This window comes from Orycteropus afer, unplaced genomic scaffold (genome assembly GCF_000298275.1).
Source record: "Orycteropus afer afer isolate SDZICR_OR568_19922 unplaced genomic scaffold, OryAfe1.0 scaffold00312, whole genome shotgun sequence".
Classification (NCBI taxonomy): domain Eukaryota; kingdom Metazoa; phylum Chordata; class Mammalia; order Tubulidentata; family Orycteropodidae; genus Orycteropus; species Orycteropus afer.
Genome location: NW_006921899.1, coordinates 2,531,301 through 2,548,633, shown reverse-complemented (window position 1 = coordinate 2,548,633; position 17,333 = coordinate 2,531,301). Strand labels below are relative to the sequence as shown.

General features: G+C 45.2%; 1 protein-coding gene across 1 annotated transcript in view; it reads left to right on the top strand.

The window, feature by feature from the left end:
* The window catches only part of MRTFB (myocardin related transcription factor B), a 106,801-nt gene that overhangs the window by 64,357 nt on the left and 25,111 nt on the right, over window positions 1-17,333 (top strand). The window contains exons 7-8 of the mRNA XM_042782425.1: window positions 9,245-9,379; window positions 16,821-17,068. Coding sequence (XP_042638359.1) covers window positions 9,245-9,379; window positions 16,821-17,068 — 383 coding nt within the window. The remainder of the gene's footprint in view (window positions 1-9,244; window positions 9,380-16,820; window positions 17,069-17,333) is intronic.

Here is a 17,333-nt window from a genome sequence, read left to right as displayed (position 1 = left end):
CTGGACAGTGAGTAAGGAAGACCGAAGAAGAGTTGATGCTTTTGAGCTGTGGTGTTGGCGAAGAACGCTGAGAGTACCATGGTCTGCTAAAAGAACTAACAAATCTGTCCTGGAAGAAGTGCAGCCAGAATGCTCCTTGGAAACGAGAATGGCCAGGCTTCGTCTCACCTACTTTGGTCGTGTTGTCAGAAGGGACCATTCCGTGGGGAGGGCTATCATACTTGGTGAAGTGGAGGGTCAGCGAAAAATGGGTAGGTCCTCAACGAGATGGATTGACACAGTGGCTGCAACAACGGGCTCAGGTACAGCAAGGATCGTGGGCTGCAGTGTTTCATTCTGCTGTACATAGGGTCACTAGGAGTCGGAGACACCTCGACGGCACCTAACAACAAGAATATTCTATTATTATTATTATAGCCTATTAAAATCAATAGTAGCTTTTCTTGTCATAAATATATATCCGTTTCACTTTAAATGGCTACATGGTATTCAGTTGGACTGATACACTGTATGTTTTTTAACCAGAAGTTTCCTATTGTTGGTCGTCTAGATTTGCTTCCTATTTTTCAGTGTTATACATATGTTTTTATACTAGCCACTACTCTGGTGGCATAGTGCCTAAGGCATTTGCCTGCTAACCAGAAGGCTGGCAGTTCAAACCCACCAGCCACTCCTTGGAAGAAAGATTGGGCAATCTGCTTCTGTAGTGAAAGTGCCTCGGAAACCCAGGGAGAAGTCACTATGAAGTCAGAACCGACTCAACAGCAGTGAGTTTCGTTTTATATAGATATACATATATATGTTAAATCAGTGCTTATCTGATGATTCCTTTCGATAAATTATCAGATACTGGAATGGACTTGTTGGGTAAAAGCTAGGCACTTTGTTAAGAGCCTTCCAGAAAAGTGATACAAATTTCCACATTCAGTCTTTAGCACAAGTAAGTAATGCCATTGGTTTCAACTTTGCCCACTGCTTGGAAATTTGACTGGCTCTTTGATGACTGGTGAGATCATCCGATACTTAGTAAGCATCTGTTACACGTTATATTAGGTTAGAAACTGGGGACCCACTGGGTGCCAGGGCATATGATCAATATATTTGTGATGATTGCACTAGAAACTTGCAGTTCTTATTTTATAATGGATGTTCTTGCTCTTGGTCTCTTATGCTGTATATATAACTTCCACTAGCTTGCTGTTTTTCATCTCTTCTTAAGGCATTTTTGCTATTAGTCAAAACTACTGAACTGCTTAATGGGTGTGGTCCAGTTCAGCAGAGAATTTTTTCTGAAAGCACAGCATCATATAATTTTTCACTTGGAAAGGAATTTAGCAATTGTCTGCTTATCCTGACACAGGAGGAGACCGTGGGCCCAGGAGACATGGAAGTTTAGGATTGGAAAACATTTGCATGCTTTCTTACTGCATTCTTTCTCATTTGTGGGTGCTTGTTAGGAACCATGTCTTTCAACATGAGGGTCATCGCTGCGAGTATTGCCTTGATTTGAAACTTACCACTTTATTATATAGTTGTTGTAAAAGTGAGCCTGCCGGCCAGGACTTTAACTCTCACAGGACCAGAGCTATTTTATTGGAGGGGTGGCGGGGGGCGGGCTTGTCTTTAGCATCCAGCACAGGGCCAGGTACAGAAAGGGTGCTGGACCAGTGCTGAGTCGAATGAAGCATCACGAGCAAAGAGGTGCAGAATGTTTGTACAAGCAGTGCTGGTGTTCACCTTCCATTTGAGGGTAGGGTCCCTCCAGCTGAGACTCATGGGAGGTACTGTGGGTGGAGCTAGTGTGGGCGGAGCTAGTGTGGGCGGCTCGCTTCACATTCCCCTGGCAACATTTACTGTCAGCCAGGGTGAGGGTGATTCTGGCCCCTCAGCTTGGCTGGGCTCTGGCGGAGAGGAAGAATGAGGGTCAGTGACCAACCAGCCCACGATCTGAGCAGAGAGCGAGGGAGACCAACCCCTGGTGTGTTCTCACACATTTGCTGCACCCTGGTTTTGAGCTTTAAAAATAGGGCTAAAAAGAATGTGAAGTATGCGAGTAAATACCATTAAAATAACAGCGCTACTTATCCATTCTGGTTGGTTGGTCTCTGCTTCTATCTGAATGAGTCAGGATAGCAGATAGCGTTAGCATGGCTGGAGCTTTGCAGCAGTGAAGCAGGAGTTTGGTCACCTCAGCCACCTACCTGCTCATGGCTTCGTGACAGACCCACCTGCAGAGATGTTATCCTCCTCCTTTTCCCTGTATTGCTTGTATTGTTATGTTTTCGTTTTTATTGGTGTTAAACAGAGGCTGTCCCACCCTATGAATTGACGTTCCAGAATGCCTCGAAGGAAAGTAGGAACAACCATATTTCTTGAAGAGTAAATATGGTCCGTCTGTGGCTGGTGCCACCCACACAAACCTTCAGGTCATTTCTGAACCTCGCCATTGGTTTTCAGACCTGTCGGTATTGTTGCAGCCCCAGTTCTGCCTGCGCGTGCAGCGCATTAACAGGCCGCCTCTTCTCTGCCAAGGGAGCCCTGGTGACACAGTGGTTACGCGCTCAGCTGCTGACCGAAAGTTTGGCAGTTCAAACCCACCAGCCGCTCCCCAGGTAAAAGATACCACAGTAAAAGATGACAGCCTTGGAAACCCTGTGGGGCAGTTCTGTCCTGTGCTGTAGGGTGGCTGGGAGGTGGCAACAGGTTCGGTTTCAGGTTTCTCCTCTGTTAACGACAAAGCCCACTTCAGAAAATGTTTTAAAACCAACAGCCCTCTCTGTACATTCAATAACCGCCTAGAGTCAGATGGGCTTCCCTGTAGGTTCACCTGTTAGGTAATTTCCGTACCGTTTACCTTGAGGCCTCTTTCCAGCATGTGTCCTTGGTGAAATTCCATGTGTTCAGTGTTCTGGCGCTTCCCAGGAAGGCCTTTGACAAAGATTCTTGTCCACTCCATTTTGCTCGAGCCGTTAAAGCACCAGCTCCCTGCGCTCTGTGCGGTCTCGACGGTGAAGGTGCCGCGGAGGCAGCACCAGCAGTTCCACAGGTGTTAAGCATGTTGTAAGTTTTTGCTTTTGGTTTTGGAACCGACTATGACAGGCAGTTTCGTAACTTCTGTGAAGTCTTTGAGACTGTTCTGTCATCTCAAAGTGACAGGTTGTGTTTTGGCAAATTGCATAGTTAAATTATTTTCAGTGTTACCCATTTTATACAGTTTGGCCAGACAGCTCAGTCATGTAAAATACAACTGTCTACCTAAATGTGATTCCTTTTGCACTTGTCCTCAAAGGGAACGTAGCTTACAGCACTGCTTCTCATCAGACGGCCAGCTTCTTGAGGGCAGGGAAGGCCCTCGGGTACCTCAGTAACCTCCTGCCAGTGCACTGGACCCAGCCCACGGCTCGCTCTTGCTGAGTGAGTGAAAAACCCCGGAAGATGAAAACTGTCTGCCATTGGGTTTCTCCTGCTTTAGAATTCACATTGACCCAAAGGGTGGTCTAATCTATGCAATTAATGCAATCCCTTAAAGCGAAAATAATAAAAAGAGCAGTGTGAAATTCTTATATTTCAGGTGATCTTTGAGGTTCTAATTGTTAAAATGGAAAATTGGTCAAAGAGTTTGATGGTGAATTTTGTTATTATAGACCAGTGTTGTGTGTGTGTGTGTGTGTGGACTAATCTTCCTATAAAATACAGGACTGGGGTACAGTGACTGGGTGACATCAGGGTTCCAGAGGTGTCATTCTTGTTGTACGTAGGTAACAAAGGTGCACAGGCCACCTTCAGAGTAGGTCTGCCACAGACCACAGACTCACTTTTTTTCTTCATTGGAGCCAGGTTTTTTCATATGTTGATTACACATCATTTAATGCTGCACATTTAATCTTATGGTTTAAACACATTTTTCTAATTTTCCTTCTTTTTTTGTACTAAAGCTCACGGTCAACTTGGAATTTCTTCTAGGTTCTTTAAAAGTTGTAGTTACAGATAATTCGTTCAGAGAAAAGTAGACTCAGAATTTCCTTATGCCCTGCTTTACTTCTGAATGTTGTATGGCATACAGTCTCCTTAATTCTTTCTCAGAACCGGAGGGCTAGGTCCTACAGAGAGATGTTCAGATACAGGAGACATTACAAATCGTGACACATAGCCTCTTAGTGAAGAACAGATTGTTCAGGGCTTCTCTTGCAGTCCCAGAGCTAAAATGCTGGTGATTCAATGTAGGGCTAATATACCACATGTCCTCTTTTCAGAATGAAAATGTTGACAGTGAAAGCATCCCATGTTGCAATGTGTGTTTCTGTGTGGTCTGTACGAGACAAAAGCTGCTGCGCCTTCAGCTCTTCTCTTGTCTTTTCTGTTCTGATCAAAGTGCAGCTGCAAAGGAATTTGCCAGAAAAGCAGTGGGATACACATCACATACTGGCGGTCAGTTTATTTCATGCTTAAGTAACTCTGGAACAATGGAAAGCTATAAAAACTTAACAACAGCCAGACGTGTGGGAGCTGAAGATTTCTTTCCCTCAGTGATGTCTTAAGCCCTTTCAGTGAGCATCTGTTACAAACAGCCAGGTGTTCATGGGCAAGCATGGTCAGACAGGACCCGTGTTGAGTTTCAGAGCCCCGTGGTCAGGTACTCTGTGTATTTTCAGGAAGAAAAGCTTAAGAGAATTCGGCCAGCAACCTGTTTTTCCCCCTGTTGTTTCAGGGAACTTTCAGGTACTTGACTTTTTACCAGATGTTTCAGAAACCTCAGGATTAAGCCAGCAAAGAGAATGATCAAGATCTAATAGGTACACCATACGTAGACGTGTTCAGTAATCAAGTTAAACTCACTGTTCTTACAAATACTTAGCAGTGAGTCCTGACCAGGGCATCAAAGCTCTTGATCCCGATTTCTGTTGTCACCCCTCATTATCCTTTCTGTAACTTAAATGCCAAGAAGACTGTGCCATTGTTAACACTTGTTGAATTGGTGTCCAGCAGTAATGGAATTTGTTTTCTATCCCAGTTCTGGACTGGATTCTCCAGTCACCAGAGCAGACGCCTACAATGGTGCGTTAAACAAGGCCTTGCCTGGTTATTTACAGGTAAACGCATTCTCGTGACCACAGCTGAGAAGGTGATGATGAAAATGGCGGTTGGCGCTTGCTGAGCACTTACTGTAGAGCAGGCCCCGAGCTACGTGTTCTACGGGGGACTGACGCCACCAGAAGGCGCCCTCTGTCTGACCCCGTAGGGTTTGAGCTGATGGCCTTGTCCTTGTTAGTCAACAGACTGAAATTGTCCTGGAAATCATCCTGTGTCACCCCTTTATTACTCATAGTGACACTCTTAGATGTGTTACTTCAGAACAGATAACATTATTTCCTTGATTCCTTGTGGTCCACTCAACTAGCATAGCTCACTTAACTAAAAAATGAATAATTTTTCTAATTATTTCTAATATTTATTCTTTCCCACTCTGGCCTCTCGTGGTCACTTTGACTAAGTTGTGAATCACCGACATGGTCATCCTAGGCTTACAGTAAATATTTTACATGTCTGCTATAATTTGGAAGAATGTGACATCAACTGTATAAAGAAGGTGGACATGGGCTCTGGAGTTTCCAAAGTCAGTCCAGGCGTTAATGAAACTGTTATGTTGATCCATCTGTGAAGTTATGAAGTTAGCACCAAAAGTAGTAGACTCATTAAAGATTGGAGTAGGTTGCTGACAGCCTAAATGACTAGAACTCTGTGGCACTGTTTCACTTGAAGTAGTCTTGGTTCTTAGTGGAGCTATTAACGAGAAGCACTAAATGAACACACTCACATTTTGAAATTTTCTGCATTCTTTCACAAATGATAGCAAACCTTGCTTTAAGGCAGAATGTGTTATTGGAAGCAGAGCTACCTGTGAGTCCCAGGTGCTCATCAGGTGAGCCAGTGCCATTGAAGGTCTGCTCTGCAAGGCAGGTTGATTGACGTCTAGGGTTCAGTGCTTAGTCTAAAATAAAGCCCTGGAGCTTACAGTTCCCTGTTACGGAAAGGAGTGGTCAGAGCTAGGAGATTCCTCTTAGCAGAGCTAGAATTTTACATAAAACATCCATGTATTAAACAAGCAAAACATATGTTTTTTGTTATGTCGAAGTCACTGACTGACATTCATTTTATTTGTCTGGAGATTGGAATGTGGAAACAATATTTAAAGAGTAATTGCATTTTGAAATCCTTATTTGCACTGCCCTCTTCATTAAGACCTCAGCTGCATCCTGAATTAGAAACACATATATTGTGGATTTGAAACATACGACACAAAAGAGATTTGTTACTAAATATCTTTAATATGGTACAGAACTTTCTTTTCCTAGTTTCTGCCCCTCCAGACCACGTAAAAGAATTCTAAAAAAGGAAGAAGAGGAACTTCCTGAGAACCTGCTTGGTCCTTGGCAGGGAGGCTGTGGTCTTCAGGGAGACCAGTGCCAAACCCTGAAGCCTTACAAACCTTGAACCAGCTTAGGCATTGACTCTGACTTTCATTTTTTCTTTTGTAGTAGAACTTTCCAGTTAGGCAGAGAAAAGTCAGCCTTTCATACTGCACTGTCTTTAAAGCATAAATAGCCATCATTAAGTGACAGTGACATTTTCTTTCATGGTATTTTGATGAAAATTAGAGAACCAGCAATCATGAGACCTGTAACTTGTAAGGGACAGAATAGTGACCAGACCCAATAAAACAAAGCAAAGCTTGTAACTTTCTTGTTTCTTTAGGGAAAAGATTCTGAATCCTTTCAAAATTAAATTACCATAGTACATATAGTGACTATAAGTCTTGGTGACAGTTTGAACATATTTGGCCCAACATTCTTTTAAAATTTTAGCACATTGCTCATTGTACTGTGGAACAAAATTTAAGTATCCTTGATGTCTGGGTATCTTTGAATACTTCTCAGAATACTGTAATTTCCAAATTACTAAATTTTAGATTCTCTCAGTAAGTTCAGGCAATAAGATCCTAACACTTACATGTTATCTAAGACTTCTTTTTTTTTGGTCATGCATTCTAAGACACATGGGGGAAAAAAAAGGCTGGTAAAATGTAGAGAGTTTAGATTTTTCTCCTTTTTTAACCAGAATCTATCATCAAATTAGGAAAAGTTAAAAGTCACATATTTGAGTTGTGTTACTCTCGTGTTATGCTGGAGTCTGCATTTCTGGGTAGTTGTTGTTGTTATGTGCCTTTGAGTCGGACCTGACTCATAGCAACCCCTCCTTGGGTTTCTGAGGTGGTATCACTAAGGAAGTAGATTGCCCAACCTTCCTTCTGCGGAGTGGCTGGTGGGTTTGAACCACCAGCCTTCTGGTTAGCAGTCAGTGCCTTAGGCAGTGCGCCATCAGAGCTCCTCTGGGCAGCAGAGTCACCCTGAAATGCCAGAAGCGCTAAGGAGATGGCCCACCCACTGCCATTGAGTTGATTCTGACTCATAGTGGCCCCTGTTGGGTTTCCAAGGTAGTAAATTGTTACAGAAGTAGATTGCCCCATCTTCCTTCCATGGAGCGGCTGCTGGCTTTGAACCGCCACTTTTCTGGTTAACAGTCAAATGCCATCAGAGCTCCTGAAGGAGACAGCAGTATGAGTAATTAAGACTGAAGTCTATGAGGCGGGCCTCAAAACATAAGCAAACGTTTTCATAAATGTCACCATTGATACCCATCTGAGCTGTGAGTTATTTTCTAGGTTGTTTATACTGGCTGCACTCAACTACATCTTACTAGTAGCTCCATCCGTGGGGGCTGGACTGCTAACGTGCCGGAGTGGCAGAATCTAACTGCAAGGATTCTGCATGATATGTTCGAAGTTCCAACACTGGATTCTACTGTATATACTATATGTGTATAATTGCCAAGGAATTTTGTCCCCTGTGTGAAAACTGACCCATAGCTCACGATCTCCATTTCTAAAGGTGTGCAAAGAAAGGAAGACAACGATCCTAAAACCACGTCCCTTAGAGAGGCGCTGTGCCGGCCTTTATCTTTCAGTCATGTGTGTTGTGGTCGGGCTGGTCAGAGATTCTCTGGGAGCCCGATGTCTCAAGAATGGTTAAGGGCGGAAGTCCGACTACAAGTAGTTGGGAGGCAGAGGGCTGACTGGAACTAGTTGGGGGCAGAGGTCTGACTGGAACTAGTTGGGTACAGAAGTCTGACTGGAATGTAGGGCGGTCTTGAATGAGTGCTTTTGCTTAATTTCCTCTGATAAATTGAAGACAGCCATCTTTGCAAAGTAACTGAGGGCTCGTTGTTCAGATTGTCAGCACTTCCTGTTACTAATAATCACTGAAAAATAGAAAGCAGTGGCAAAATTTGAAAAATAAATATCTTGAGGAGCGAGCAGACGTGGGCAGGGTAATTGCACACTCACACGTCCTCCCAGCCTCAGCTGGGCTTGGGGAGTGTGACCCTGCATGAGTAAAGCTGAGAGGAATTTCCATTCACCCATTAAGCAAATATTTACTGAGGAACTAGTTTGTGTCAGGCCTCATATTTCTTGTTGCTAATAGCCCTGTGAGTTTTCAGGTCACTTATTTTAAGGAGGCAAAATGCAGTTGGCTATTCCCAAATCCAAATACTTCCAACTTGAGAACTGATTGTGGTTGTTGGTCTAACAAATGTGAGAATTGTGCCAAGGAGTGGAAGTGATAAAGGAAGAAATTTTTCCTTATTTCAAAACTGACAATAAGTCCAAGCAGTAAGCAACATACAGAATTTGACTGACTTGTCATGACATTAAAATCTCTTTTGAGGGAATGGGCACTTAGAATCTAGTGCACAGAGTGGGCATCCGGGGGCAGCTGCGTCTTACCGCTGGAGGGCGTCCGTCTGGCTCTATAACACAGACTAAAGACCCCATTTGAATTCACCAGGGTTAATGTGACAGGCAAGCAAACCTTATGAAAACTATATATTGTTTTGATCATTTTTACAAGAGTGTTGGGTTGTTTTGTTTTATTTTGTTTCCCTTCGAAAAACACTGCCATTTAGTCAGGCTAACCTTGTTTAGCTTTGGCTTTTTGTTGGGATTGGGGCAGAAACTGAGTAATTGACCCCATTGAGATATGCTTGTTACTCCACCATCTGAGACACAAACATGACAGTGAATTTTTCTTTTGTTTATTTGCAAATGGACTTTAAAAAGAAAATGAATTCACTCCCTCAGGATTCCACTGATGTCACACACTTGTCCTCTCTCTGCCTCTTCCGTCAGTTTACGTCAGCGTCCCCGGCAGTTCCTGAATTCTTGAAAACTCCTGCTGCAGATCAGCCTCCCACAGGGTCCACGGCGCCCGCCCTCCCCACAAACACCGTGTCCTCCACAAAGCCTGGGCCAGCACTGGTGAAGGTGGGTACCCGGGACGCACACTGGCTTGAGTGTCTATACTCAGGACTGTTGTCGATAGCCCTGTGAACTGAGAACAGATCTTTACGCGTCTGTCTAAGGCACCCAAGCCTGCCTTCTATCCTACAGCCAGGGAAATGAAACCGCAGAAGAAGTTGCTAGATGTTTGGGTTCTCTAGTGCTGCTCTGATGGAAAATACCACAACTGGGATGGTTTTAACAAACAGAGACTTACTCTCTTACAGTTCAGCAGGCTAGAAGTCTGAGTTCAATGTGCCGGCTCTAGGGACTGGGTGAGGGCCCCTCGACCTTGGGCTTCAGCTCTGCCTCTTGCTCCTGGCCCACTGAAGCTCAGGGCTTCTCTTAACTCAGCTCCTGAGGCTGACAAACCCGAGGTCGACACGTAAAATGGCGTAGTCCTAAGATTATCAAACAACACGGCAGGCCTCTAGTTCAAGTCCAGAGATAGTTCCAAGATCAGCAGGAAATATGGCAGGCTACTAAAATGAAGACTCAGCTACATGCAGGGTCCATGTGTGCCAGAAAGCTACAGACTGTTCTCAACACTTCTCCTTGTATACTGGCAGCAGACCACATCCCTAAGGCAGCTACTCAGCCACTCCCGTAGATTCCACAGTGGAGTTGATTACCAGTCTCATCATGGGGAATACCTACATTCAGCTGCCCAGCCACTCAAAACCAGGCCAACCAAGTTGACACATAACCTTAACTGCCACACTAGATAGAATTTGCCTTTACTGTTTGGAAGGCCACCTTCAACAAGTGACCTGTTGTGCTGTAGTCATAGAAATGGCATAAAATCCAGTCTGGATGAAACCCTGAGCTCTGCAGAAGGGTTGCAGGCTCGTTTTATCAGCAGTTCCCCATTCTGCTGGCATCCAGACCACTGAGATGAAATGGGAGAAGGCAGAGTGAGCTGGGTGCTTCAGCACAGTGTTGATGACCCACACGTCTCATGAGCAGAGCCTTAATGGCAGCGTGGTTTGGAGTTCTGCACAGGTCAGGCTCAGTGGTATCCCAGAAGTGTCACGTGTCAGGGTCAAGGTTTTAGAGAAGCAAGGACATTGTCTGACTTGGCAGATGTGGCCAGATGAAGCTCGGTTTATTCTTCAGGTACGCTTCAGATTTGCAGCACTGTTCCCCATATTTTTCTTGGTGGGAATAATTCCAAAGACAGATTAAAACTTCTAAATAACACTGCATAATGTCCATCGGGCAACCTCCAACCACATGTACTTCCATGGTACCAACCATTGTAAAGCCTATTACATCAAAAATTGGAGGTGCGCACAGTGCTTTGTGATGGCGACCAGGTGCTGCTTTGCAATGTGTATCAAAAGTTGTTGTTGTTGTTGTTACTGTATTATTATGTTAAGGAGCCCTGGTTGCACAGTGGTTGAGCACTCTGCTGCTAACTGAACCTTTCAGTTCTTCTTCTGTCCTCTAGGGTCACTATGAGTTGGAATCGACTTTACAACACTGGGTTTGGTGTTTGGGGTCATTATAATGTTAAAGATATGTATCTGGAAGTATTTCTTTGATGGTTTTAATGCATGGAAAGGTACAGTATATACTAAGACAAACATTGACTAACTGAACTATACAAACCACACCTAACTGCTCAATTTATGTACTAATTTGACTTAAAGACTTAGAACTCATTCATAATCTGGGGTGTTCACACAATGGACATTAAAGAACACATGAGTGTATAGTACGTTTTTTAGGTTTTTAAAAGTATATTAAAAGAAAAAAAACTCACTGCCGTCAAGTCGATTCAACTCATAGCGACCCCTCCTTGGGTTTCTCAGGCAGTATCTCTACGGAAGTAGATTGCCCAGTCTTCCTTCCGAGGAGTGGCTGGTGGGTTTGAACCAACAGCCTTCTGGTTAACAGTCAGAAGAACTACTAAATAAAGGGAGAGAAGTCAGCTGAGGCATAGTTTGATCATTTCAGATACAGTTTTTGCCAAAACTAGAAGAACATGGAGCTTTAGATTATGGAACTAAAAAAGGACATCAGACAGTGAGCTCACTCTCTCAGCCCCTCTCAGATGAGGGGGACTGAGCGCCAAGAATGGGAAACGTAACAAAGTCAGGAAGGACCCCCATCTCCCAAACCCCAGTGCAGCCTTCTTCCTGCCATCTCACTTTATGGATTGCAGCACTGTTCTAACACAGGGTCTCGCAAGTCAGCGTGACGCATCCCTGTACCTCTCTCTGCCCACCTGGGTCTGTCCTGGCCACTTGACCACCCTAGAGAGATTGCTAGTCTGGGCTCTTTGGCCGTGTGGCAGATTGGCCTCAGGTTTGTGTGACTGTCATCCCTTGGTTAGCAGTGGAGCCAGGAATCCCAGGCAGGGGCAGTGGCGGCAGTGCTGGGACAGCAGCTCTCACCTCCTCTCGCCGCCCTCCTGGCTGTGCCCCGCAGATGGCAGAGAGGCTGAAGAGCGGGGAGGGCTTTGGCCTGAGGAAGAAACACTGTTTAAGGATGTGATATTCTGAGCCTGTATCAGTGGACGGAAAGGACAGTGCACAGGAGGAGACAGACAGCTGGCGGTTCTTTGGACTTTTCTGTAAGGGTGGCTGTTTCCCAGCATCACATACTGAGGAAACACACTTTGCCAGCTAGTGGGTGACAGCAGGTTTAGTCTGAGGAGTACTGGTTACTGTTTATGTACTGCTCCCTCCCCAGTAGGGGACTGGTGGGCAGTTGTGTTGACATTACACAACAGTGACCTCAAACTACCTCAGCTCAGACCCCATTCATTATTATGATCAGTCAGAAAAGACTGCAGATAAAGTTTATTGCAACCCAATTAGCAGTTGATGGTAAGTTGATTGTTAATGAGACCAAAGAGAGATATTAGCAAGTACAGGTGTGTTCTGGCAGGACATGAAGCCCCCGATAGGTTCTGGAGGGGCGGCAGACATGAAAGCCCCAATACGTTCTGAGGGGCGGTGGACGTGAAGCCCCCTATACGTTCTGGAGGGGTGGCGGACGTGCAAACCAACTCACTGCCATCGAGTCAGTTCCGACTCATAACAACCCCCGTGGAGTTTCCAAGGTGGTAATTCTTTATAGCAGCAAACTCTGCCCAATCTTTCCTCTGCTGAGCAGCTGGCAGGTTCGAACCACTGACCTTCTGATGAGTAGCCAATGCTTTCGCCACTATACCACCAGAGCTCCTTTGTGGTAACGAAAGGATTTCTCATTAGCGTGCACAGTCATCATTTGCTTAATCAACAGGTACTTACTCGGCACCTTCTATGTGGCAGGACCCACTCTGTGTGTTGTTGTTGTTAGGTGCCATTGAGTCTGTTCCAGTTCATAGTGAGCCCATGTGCAACAGAATGAAACACTGCCTGGTCCTGCACCGTCCTCACAGTTGTTGCTGTGTTTGAGCCAAACGTTGATTCAATTCTGAGGAGGCATTTCTTCCCCAGTTGCATGTTGAGTACGCTCCACCTGAGTGGCTCATCTTCCAGCAGGTGCGTCGGACAGTGTTCCAGGGCTGTCCGTAAGGTTTGCACCGCCTGCTGTTTTGGGGGAAGTGGCGTGCTAATCCTTCCTAGTCTGTCTGCGTCTGGAATCTCCACTGAAACCTGGCCGCCATGTGTGAGTCTGCGGTATTTGAAATGCCAGTGACATATCACAGCAGCACACAAGCCACCGCAGAGTGAGAAACTGACACACGAGCGTTGCTGGCGGGAGAGGAGGCCGTGAAGCCACAGCAAAAATCCCTGCCCTGGGACAGGAGTGGAGTGGTAAACAGATAATAGAATAAAGAGCGTGGCCGCTGGTGAAGAGTAAAGTGAGGGTAGAAAGTCTGGGGCCCGTTTCTGTTCTAACCAGTCTTGTCCAGTAAAATCTAACAACATCGGGGCAGAGGCCTGAAGGAGGTGAGAGAGAAGCTGAGAGGATATCTGGGGAAGGAAAATTAAAAGCCTCAGAACAGGAAGCCAGTGTGAGTGGACAGAGGGGGCCAGTGGTCAGAAGTAAACCATGAGGCCAGAACGTGGCCTGGCCTGGACCGGATTCTGTAGAGCCTTGTAAGAGGTTCGGCTTTTAACTAACTACAACTGAGATGAGAAGCCACTGGAAGGTTTTGAACTGATGTGTGGAAAACAGTAGGGGAGCAAAGATGGAAGCAGAGACCAGGGAAAAGGTGTAATCCGCTAAGGGAGAGACGGTGGCAACAGTCAAGGTAGTGAGACGTGCTTGGCTCCAGACTGTATTCTGAAGGCTGAGCCAATTAGGTTTGCTGACAGATGGATGCTGTGTGTGGCCACAGGAGGAATTGTGAAGCAGTCCACTGTGTTTGAGCAACTAGAAATGGCCATTGCCTGTGTTGGCAAGAAGGATGCCTGGAGTTTGAATGCTTATTAGACACATAGTGGGGATGTCAGATGGTTGGGTAGATGCGTCCAGACCTCAGGAGGGAGGTCTAGACTGTGTGTGTGGAAGTCATCATTGCTTCAGAAAGTCTCAGTAAAATTACCGGGGACCAAGCAGAGGTAAAGAAGAAGTATAAGAACTGAGGCCTTAGATAGTAAGACATCTTAGGAAGAGTTAAAACCAGCAAAGGGGACGGTGACCCAGGAGCCACATGAAACATTTCCAGCAGGAAAGAGGGACGGGACAACCATGTTGGATGCATCTGTGGACCAGTTGAGTAGGAGTATAGTGGGAACTGACCTTGGCTTTAGCACCACGAATGCTGTAGTGACCTTGACAAGAATAGTTCTTTGGAATGAAGAGGCAAACTCTTGACAGGAGTGGCTACAAGAGGGATGCAGACAGTGTCCGCTGGAAGCTTTTCTGAGAAACTTTGCTGCAGAGGGGCACAGAGAAATGGGTCAGTACCTCGGTCAGGAACGTGAGGTCGAAAAAGGATGTCTGTGACCCAGTGGGAATGGTCAGGCCTGGGGAGGGTTGCTGAGCACTGACCGTGTGCAGATGACAGGCATGGAATCTAGTGCAGGAGGGGACCGGCTGGCCCTGTCCGGCCACAGTAAGGAAGGAAAGACACACACAGCCCAGATGCAGGCAGACGGTTAGATGCCACGGTGGGGACTCGGGAAGCTCCTCGCTGATCACTGTTTTCTTGGTGCTTAGGAAGCAGGGTCACAGTTGACAGTGAGGAGAGGGGAGGAGGTCTGAAGGTCTGATGAGAGAGAAAACATGGGGTAGTGCTTTAGAAGAATGGCCAGGAGCAGCACTTAAGGGGCCACTTGACCTTGGTAGCCGTGTTCTAAAGTGAGACTTGTCAGCACGGTTTTGTCTTTTTTTTTTCTGCAGTCACTTTCAGCTACCTGAAGGCAGGCATGGAATAGACCAGTGGTTCACAGCAGGGGATTTTGCCCCCTATCCAAGGGACATTTTGTAACATCTAGAGAGAGTTTGGGTTGTCACAGTGGGGGAGGTGCTATAGGCATCTCGGAGGTTAGAGGTCAGGGATGCTGCTAGGCATCTCACCATGCACAGGGCAGCTCTCCACAGCAGAGAATGATCAAGTTCAAAGTACTGGTAGTAACACTGTTGAGCAGACAAAGACTTGGGTTGGGGTTTTGCTGGATAAGTGCAACAGAGATGGATCATGTATTCTGGGACTCGGTAGGTGAAGAGGGCAGTGAGGGACAGTGGGCATGTGGTAAGGCTGTAAATCCCTGTGGCATCAAAAAGTTGTTGGAGATGGGGTCTGGATGGAAGAAGCTGAAATGACAGGTGGTGGCCATCAGGTAATAGGACTCTGGGAAGTGAGAAAGTAGTTTGGGGTAGTAACAAGGTCTAGGTTATGACCACAAGCATGAGTGACCAAGATAGAGGATGAGATATTTAGAGGAAAACAGGCTAAAGAACTGAGAGACCAGAATATCAGAAGGATCCTGTATGTGGACATTAAAATCACCGAGAACAATGACCAGAGTGTGTTGGAAAAAGTGAAGACTGTGGGTAAGTAAAAGACTAAAGCAAGGACAGCCCCAGTGGAGGACTCTGAAGCTATGGGAGTCACTATTCAAACCATTTCCTTTTTATAAATCCTCAGTTACAAATGTTCAAAAATAGGCTACCAGTTAATCGGACTATGGTATATCCAGTGGTGTGCAGGAAAATGTTTAACAGCTGGCTCTGGGAGGAGTCTGCTTTGTAGCCTTTGCTTATTCCTGTTGTGTGAATATTCCTGCCATGAGCAATCTCAAGCTGCTGCTGTGGTGTCTGAATGCAGAGTTGGGAGAAGAAGCAAGAGTCGGCTCTCGTGAGCCAGTGAGGATTGGCTCCAGCACCCACTGGAGTGTCCATAAACTGTCATGCAGTACGGCCATCAGAAATCTGGCTGCAGAATGATACTCAGATGGTGAGAGAAGAACTAAGTGAAGGGAGGGGACAGGCATATTTCTAATAAGTGGCTATTGTATCACCCCAGTTATGTTAAATTTTAACATTGCATAGGAAGGATCTGCAAACAAGTTGATAGTGTTATTTCCAATCTATAGAATTAGGGTAGTTTTTGTTTTCCTCTTGTATTTTTTTTTTTTTTTAATTTCCTAATTCTCTGAACATGAACATGTATAACATGATAGAGTGGTCACATTAATAACTGTGTTTAATTCTCAAAGTGTCTTCTTATTAATATTAACTTGGGTATTTTACCTAAAGCAGTGTAGGAATAATTTCTTATACCTTGTTTTTTTGGATGGACTTTTTTTTTTCTTTTAGATGAAGTTATTTTATGAATGCATATGCTGAAAAGGGAAGAAAAATGACCTCATCACAAATTTATGAAAAGAAAATGCAGGGGGTGAATAATCTGATTCTTAATCACTAAGATGGGAATGCAGGGCCCACCCTGCATGTTTAAAATAAAAATGAGTGTATTGTGTTTTTAAATACTTTAAAGATCCATGTTCACATTGCTTATTAATATTTTCATTTTTGTGTTATTTTCCATAAAAGATACAGTTTTATACCCAGCTTCTTTGTCCTTTGAAGCATTTTTACATGTTCTCCATAGACTTTTAATGACTATAAAGCATTATGTAGTTACAGTAAAATATACTTAATGTCTCCCCTGTTGTATATTTAGTGTGTGGCCTGTTTTTCACTTGGGATAATGTTTTACACACTCACCAGTATGTCTGCACAGGAGACCCAAAGTAAGTGTTGGTCTAATTTGAATAGATAATGCTGGGCTGAGCATCTTGCCCTTGTCCTAAGAAAACAGTGCAGCAGGAGAAAATAAATTCTTAGGGGCAGGATTTCTTGGTCAAAGTAATTATACAAACGTTTTCATGGCTCTTGCAGTATTTAGTGTATTTTCTCCAAAGTCACCAGTGTCTAAAATGCATTGCAAATGTAAAATTGATTGTCACTTGAGGATAGTTCTTAAAACGTTCTTACTTCCTTCTTCTGAAAACAACAGCAAAGCCATCCCAAGAATCCAAACGAGAAACACCGTAGCAAAAAGTGCAAAGACCCCAAACCACGGGTGAAGAAGCTGAAGTACCACCAGTACATTCCACCAGATCAGAAGGGTGAGAAGAACGAGCCGCAGATGGACTCCAACTACGCCCGCCTGCTCCAGCAGCAGCAGCTGTTCCTGCAGCTGCAGATCCTGAGCCAGCAGCAGCAGCACTACAACTACCAAGCCATCCTGCCTGCACCACTCAAGTACGTGCTGGGGTTCCCAGGTGGATGGGACCGTGATGCTTAGGAGGATGGGCCACTCAAGTACATGCTGGGGTCCGTGCGGGCTTCCCAGGTGGATGGGACCGTGATGCTTAGGAGGATGGGCCACTCAAGTACAGGCTGGGGTCCGTGCGGGCTTCCTGGGTGGATGGAACTGTGACACTCAGGGAGAAGGGCCACTCAAATACACGCTGGGGTCTGTGAGGGCTTCCCAGGTGGATGGGACTGTGACACTGAGGGAGAAGGG